The 7,768-nt window shown below is 33.8% G+C and overlaps 1 protein-coding gene across 1 annotated transcript in view; it reads right to left on the reverse strand.

Moving 5' to 3' along the window:
- The window catches only part of LOC125025620 (ubiquitin domain-containing protein UBFD1-like), a gene marked incomplete at its 5' end in the record, with an annotated part of 27,970 nt that extends 20,202 nt beyond the window's left edge, over window positions 1-7,768 (reverse strand). The window contains 3 exon segments of the mRNA XM_047613659.1: window positions 5,159-5,287; window positions 6,280-6,431; window positions 7,701-7,768. Of these exon segments, the coding sequence (XP_047469615.1) occupies window positions 5,159-5,287; window positions 6,280-6,431; window positions 7,701-7,768 (349 nt within the window).

Consider the following 7,768-nt stretch of genomic DNA (forward strand, 5'->3'; position numbering starts at 1 on the left):
CTCTCTCTCTCTCTACCTCTCTATTTCTATCTCTTTCTCTACCTCTCTCTCTTTCTCTATCTCTCTCTCTTTCTCTACCTCTCTCTCTTTCTCTATCTCTCTCTCTTTCTCTACCTCTCTCTCTTGCTCTACCTCTCTCTTTTTCTCTACCTCTCAATCTCTCTCTTTCTCTACCTCTCTATCTCTCTCTCTTTCTCTACCTCTCTATCTCTCTCTCTTTCTCTACCGCTCTATCTCTCTCTCTTTCTCTGCCGCTCTATCTCTCTCTCTTTCTCTACCTCTCAATCTCTCTCTCTTTCTCTATCTTTCTCTCTTTCTCTACCGCTCTCTCTCTCTCTCTTTCTCTGCCGCTCTATCTCTCTCTTTCTCTACTCTCTTCTCTCCATCTCTCTCTTCTCTCTCTCCTTCATCTCCTCTTCTCACTTCTCTCCCTCTCTCTCTCTCTCTTCTCCTCCTCTCCTCTCACCTCTACTCTTCTCTCTCTTCTCTATCCATCTCTTTCTCTCTCCTCTCTCTTCTCTACCTTCTTCTTCTCTCTCTCTTCATCTCTCTCTCATCTCTTCTTCTCCTTCTTCTCTTCTTCTCTTCTCACTCTCTATCTCTCTCTCTCTCCTATCTTCTCTCTTCTCCTCTTCTCTCTCTCTCCTTCTTTCTCTTCTCTTCTCTCCTCTCTCTCTCTTCTCTCTCTCTCATCGTCCTTCTTCTCTCTCTCTCTCTCTTCTTCTTCTCTTCTCTCTTCTCTCTTCTTCCTCTCTCTCTCTCTTCTCTTCCTACTCTCTTCTCTCTCTCTCTTTCTCTCTCTCTCTACTCTCTTCTTCTCTTCTCTCTCTACTTCTCTACTCTCTCTCTCTTCTCTCTCATCTCTCCTTCTCATCTCCTTCTCTATCTTCTCATCTTCTCTCCTTCTTTCTCTCTTCTCTCTCTCTCTTCTCTACCTCTTCTCTCTCTCATTCTCATTCTCTTCTCTCTCTTCTCTCTCATCTCTTCTCTCTCATCTCTCCTCTCTTTCTCTCTCTCTTCTCTCTCTTTTTCTTCTCTCTTCTCTCATCTTCTTCTCTCTCTCCATTCCTTCTTTTCTTCTCTTCTCCTCTCCTACTCTCTTTTCATCTCTATCTCTCTCTCATTCTCTTTCTCTCATCTCTCTCTCTCCTCTCTCTTCTCTCATACTCTCCTCTTCTCCCTTCTCTCTTCTCTCACATCTCTCAATTTTCCCTTCTCTCTCCTCATCAATTTTCCTCTTCTCTTCTCTCTCACCCTTCTCTACTCTTTCTCCTTCCTTCTCTCTTTCTATCCCCTCATCTCTTTCTCTCTCTTTTTCTTCTCTCTCTCTTTTTCCTCTCTCTCTTCTCTCTTCTCTCTCTCCCCCCTCTCCCTCTCATCTTTCCTCCCCTCCCTTCCTTTTTATTCTCATCTCTCTATCTCCTCATTTTTCTACTATCTTCTCTCCTCTCTTTCTCTACCTCTCTATCTCATCTCTCTTTCATAACTCCTCTATCCTCTCATATTCTCTAACTCTCGATATCTCTTTCTCTTCCGTTCTCTAACCGTCTCTATCTTTATCTAACTCTCTTTAATATAGCAACTCGCGCTCTCATTTCTCCTAGCTATTTCCTCTACCTCTCCTCTATTTCACTTCCATCGCTATATATCTCTATGATAGTCAGCTAGTTGCTCTAGATCTTTCTCTACCAGAGCTCTATCTATATCTCTTTTAAGAAATCTATAGCTATAGAAGAGGGAATTAATATATTTACTCACATACTATATAGATAGAGATAATAGTTAGAGTAGATAAATAGAGTATCTCTTTATCGTGAGAGCATTAGTAATAATAGAGTGAGTAGTAATATAGAGATTTCTCTATCTATTAAATAGCTCGTCTTTATCTAAATATCATATCGCTCTCTTTATATAAAGAGCTTTATAGAGATTCTTGATAGAAATCTAAACTTCTTTCTATAGATCATCTATAATTAACGTGAGAGCTAGAGAGATTATAGTAAAGAGATTTAGATAGTTATTGATATTAAATATATATATAGATATTTATCTAAAGATTATATAGAGACTCTTTAGATACATCAAGAAATCTATATAGATTTATACATAAGAATATATATAGATATATTTATAGACACTATAGTTAGCAGATATTGATAGTAATATAAATAAGATATATTTATATATAGTATAGAGGAGAAGTAGATATATTTCTCTAAGTTATATATATTGTATATATATATATACGCTTGATATAAAATATATATATGTCTATTGATATACTAATGATTTATCTATACTATATATAGTTAGATATAAGCTATTGAGATGTAAGATGAATGAGAATATAGGTATATAAACTTTGAGATTGAGAGGAATGAGAGGGAGAGTAAGAAGAGTGATAGATAGAGGGAAGGAGGTGTAGATTTATAGTAAGAGAATATAGATAGAGGGAGAGGAATGATAGTGATCATAGTGAGATTGGAAAGATAGAGATATAGATGGAGAGTAATAGAAGATAATCGAGTTATAGTGATGTATATAGTAGATTATAAGGAGAGTTAGAGAGAGAGTGAGAGAAGAGAGTTGAGAGAGAGATGGAGAGTAGAGATTGATATAGATATTTTAGATTTAAGATTATTTAGAGATATGATTAGATTAAGAGAAAGAGAAGATAGTTAGAGAAGAGAATGATATAGATGAGGGAGAGTAAGAATTGATAGATAATAGTGATATATAGAGAAATATATATAAATTTTATATAGTAGAGATATATGTATAGTAAATATTTATAGAGAGAGTTAGATTTTAATATATTTGAGAGAGGGATGTAGAGTAATAGAGAGATATTAGATTTCGATAATAAATTTATATAGAGTAGATATTTATATAGTGAGAGAGATATGTATAGTAAGAGATTGAGAGAGTGGAGGGAGATTAAGATAGATTTTATATGTATTTATAGAAGAAGATTTATAGAGAGAGTTGAGAGTAAGAGAAGATAGATAGAGATTGAGATAAATAGAGTGATAGAGGAGATTAATAGAGTTTATAGATAGATATTGATATTTAGATATTAAGAGGGAGAGTGATAGAGATAAGTAGAGTAAAATAGATTTGATAGAGAGAGGGAGATAGATAGGAGAGTTAAGAGAGAGAGGTGAGAGTAGAGAGTTAGAGAGATATTTTAGCGTAAAGAGATTAGATAGAGAGGTAGAGTAAAGATAGTGATAGAGGAGAGGAGAGTAATGTGAGTTAGAGATAGATTAGATGAATATATTTAGAAGATTTATTGATATTAAGATAGATAGAAAGATATTGATAGAAATGAGATTGAGAGAGAGAGGGAGAGTAAGAGATGAGATGAGTAGAGGGGGAGAGTGAGATATAAGATGTGACTATTTAGAGAGATTATGATAGTGAGAGAGATCTGTTATATTTAGATATAGTTATATGATAGAGAGAATTTATAGTTGAGAGGTGATAGGTAGATAAGAGAGTTGAGATATAGAGGGAGAGTTGTAGAGAGGTATAGTAAGATATAAGTATGGTAGATTTAGTATATAGGAGATAGATATGTAGAGTAGAGAGATTTAGATAAGAGAAAGAGATTGGAGGTATATAGATATGGATTAGAAATTGATAGAGGGAGAGTGAGATAGATAGGTTATATTTATATATAGATGTTTATTATTAGAGATGAGAGGAGAGTGGAGAGAGAGAATTGAGATTAAGAGAGAGAGGGATATAGGGATAGAATAGGGAGATTAAGATAGATAAGGAGAGGAAGATATATATGATTGTATATAACGAATAGTGTATGGTTAGATATATTAGTTAATTAGATATAATATGATATGGAAGTATGGAGAGATAGAATAGAGAGGAGAGGAGATATAGAGTGGATATATAGATATATATTTAAGTTATATGATATATGATAGGTTAGATTAATGATAGTATATAAAGATATGATATGTAAAGAAAAATGTATATATCGCGATTTATCTTACTATAGTTATATTGTCATAGATATCGATCGATTTATATATAGTATATATATTGAGATTTATATCTATATCGATATCTGTATAATAGTATATATATATTCGCTATATCATGCAATATCGTATAGAACATAGATTTAGCAATATATGATATACCTCTAGATATATATCTTTCTTTCTCTTCCCTTTTTTATCTCTCCCTTTTCTCTTTTTCTTTACCTTTCTCTCTTATCTCTATCTCCTCCTTCTCTTTTCCTCTTTTTCTACCCTCCCCTTTCTTTTTTTTTTCTCTTTCTCTCTCCTTTTTCTTTCTCTCTCTCTTTTTCTACCCTTTTCCTTTCTCTATCCTCTCTCTTTCTCTTCCCCTTTTCCCCTTTCTCTACCTCCCTCTCTTTTTTAAACTCTCTCTTTTTCTCCCCCTTTTCTCTTCTCTACCCCTCTTTTCTTTCTCCCCTTTTCTTTCTCTACCCTCTTTTTTTCTTTTCTACCCTCCTCTTTCTCCCAAACCCCCCTCTCTTTTTTTCTCTCCCTCTCTTTCTTTTCTCTCTACCTCTCTCTTTCTTATCTCTTCTCTTTCTCTATCTCTCTCTCTTCTCTGCTCTCCTTTTCTCTGCCCCTCTCTCTTCTCTTCTCCTCTCTTTTCTCTACCTCTCTCTCTCTCTCTGTCCCCTATCCCTTCTTTCCAAAACTCTCTCTCTTTCCTTCCCCTCTCTCTTTCTCTGTTCTCTCCTTTTTTCTCTGTTTCTTTTTTTTTCTCTCTTTTTTATCTCCTCTCTTTTCACCCCTCTACTTCTCTCTCTCTTTCTCTACCCCTCTCCCTTTTCTTTCCTACCTACTCTCTTTCCTACCCTTCTTTTTTTTCTATCTTTTCTTTTTCTCTGTCTCTCTCTCTTTCTCTATCTCTATCTCTATCTCTATCTCTCTCTCTTTCTCTACCTCTCTCTTTCTCTGTCTCTCTCACTTTCTCTATCTCTCTCTCTTTCTCTATCTCTCTATCTTTCTCTATCTCTCTCTCTTTCTCTATCTCTCTCTCTTTCTCTATTCTCTCTCTTTCCCTACCTCTCTGTCTCTTCTTCACCACCTCTTTCTCTTACTTTTACTCTTACGCCTATTCGGACACCCACTCTCTCACTCTCACCCTCACTTCCTACCTTGTTGTTCTTTATGCCCGGCATAACATCGTCTGGAAGCCCCTTATCCAGAATTTTGCGATGGATCTTTTGTCTGCTGAGAGGTTCTTTTGTGGAGGTCGAGGTACTTGGCTTCTCAGAAGAAGTACTCTTTGGAAGAAAGAATGAGGTTAGAGACAAAAATATTGAGATAATTATCAATAAGTCTTAACGCTAGGAAAAATCAAACCTTATTAATTCGAAGCCACTGGGGATAGCATGATTATACATCCCATGCCTATTGTGAGCTTAATTTATTAATTAATTCTGCACATGGATGACTCCACAGGCACTAAGTCACCAATAAGTTAATTACAAGTACTGCCTATCTCCCATGTTTACCCTTTTCCTTGATTTTCTGGTGTCTTTTTTGTTGCTAGTAATGTCAATAACACTATAATAATTATACTGTCTGTAATAAAAATAACAGCATCAATATTGATAGCATTAGTTAAATAAATAATTTATTCACAAACTCAAGGAAAGATGTAATCAGGTGAGGTCACAAGGTCTAACAACTGACGTGCAGAGACATTTCACAAAGCAATAATATAATGTACACAACTTTTTCCCAGTGATGATGAGTTAATAACAAAAAACAGTTAATCTTATTTCTGATGTGGAGAACATCTATAAATCATATAACCTAGGTTTCTATTACTTTATTTCATTCAGCTCTTTTGATGATTTAGTTAAATATCTTCCACTTGACTGCTTCCTTTCTGAAACTCATAAAAAAAAAAAAAAAAAAAACACACACAAACACACAAAAAAAGCATGAATAAAACTACAAACAGTAAAGAGTATGTATGTGAAACGAAACAGCCAGAATAAGAACAAAATAACAAATCAGGAATTTTTAAATCAACTAAGGATTCCTTGTCTGCGAAAGCAAGGGAATCCAGAATTTAAAAACACAAAATTCACGACTCGTTTTCATTCTGACTGTTTGATTAAAAAGAAAAAAAAAAAAAAATACATAAATAAATAAATACATAAATAAATAAAAAACTCTCAGCCTCTCTGTTGCAACAACTTAAAAAAATAAAAACACCTGAAAGAGTGTGCTAAATCAACATTAATTCAACGTGAACAAATTGTACCTCAGCTTTTGGAGTATTGACATTGACGACGTCATCTAACTTGGACCCCACAATCATGACCTTGGAGCCTCGGGTCACACCTAGCTCTCGTAAGGTCTTTTCATCCTTTGCTAGACCTTTAATCATTACTTTCTGCATTGCTGGTAATACATCTGAAATACATCATAAATATTACAAATCCTATGCTTGTCACAGGAATGCATGCTACACACACACACACACACACACACACACACACACACACACACACACACACACACACACACACACACACACACTTACACACACACACACAAACAGAAATGGATGCAAGTGTGGTTTAAATGCAGTATGTGTGTGTGTGTGTGTGTGTGTGTGTGTGTGTGTGTGTGTGTGTGTGTGTGTGTGTGTGTGTGTGTGTGTGTGTGTGTGTGTGTGTGTGAGTGTGTGTGAGTGTGTGTTTGTGTGTATTTATGTGTATGTGTATGTGTATGTGTATGTACATGTGCATGTGCATGTGCATGTGCATGTGCATGTGCATGTGCATGTGCGTGTGCGTGTGCATGGGCGTGTGCATGGGCGTGTGCATGGGCGTGTGCATGGGCGTGTGCATGTGCGTGTGCATGTGCGTGTGCATGTGCGTGTGCATGTGCGTGTGCATGTGCGTGTGCATGTGCGTGTGCGTGTGCGTGTGCGTGTGCATGGGCGTGTGCATGTGCATGTGTATGTATGTATGTGTCTGTGTATGTATGTATGTATGTATGTGTCTGTGTATGTATGTATGTATGTATGTGTATATATATATATATATATATATATATGTATATGTAAATTTATATGTATATATACATATATTTATAAATATAGAAATATAGAAATAAAGAAATTCATAAATAGTTAAACACATAAATATATCAATATATCAACATATCAACATATCAATATATCAACATATCAATCCATAAATATATAAACATATGAACATTTAAATATATTCACATTTAAATATATATATATATATATATATATATATATATATATATATATATATATATATATATATATATATATATATATATATACATATACATATACATATACATATACATATACATATACATATACATATACATATACATATACATATACATATACATATACATATACATATACATATACATATACATATACATATACATATACATATGCATATATATATATATATATATATATATATATATATATACATATGCATATATATATATATATATATATATATATATATATATATATACATATATATATACATATATATATACATATATATATACATATATATATATACATATATATATATATATATATATATATATATATATATATATATATATATATATATATATATACCCCCCCAACTACAAACAAACATCAAATCCACTTACTGATTATTGAACTTAGATGTTCCTTAAGCTGTTTGATAGTGCCATCTAAAGGGAATTCTACATCATAC

The sequence above is a fragment of the Penaeus chinensis genome, chromosome 5 (assembly GCF_019202785.1).
Source record: "Penaeus chinensis breed Huanghai No. 1 chromosome 5, ASM1920278v2, whole genome shotgun sequence".
Lineage (NCBI taxonomy): Eukaryota > Metazoa > Arthropoda > Malacostraca > Decapoda > Penaeidae > Penaeus > Penaeus chinensis.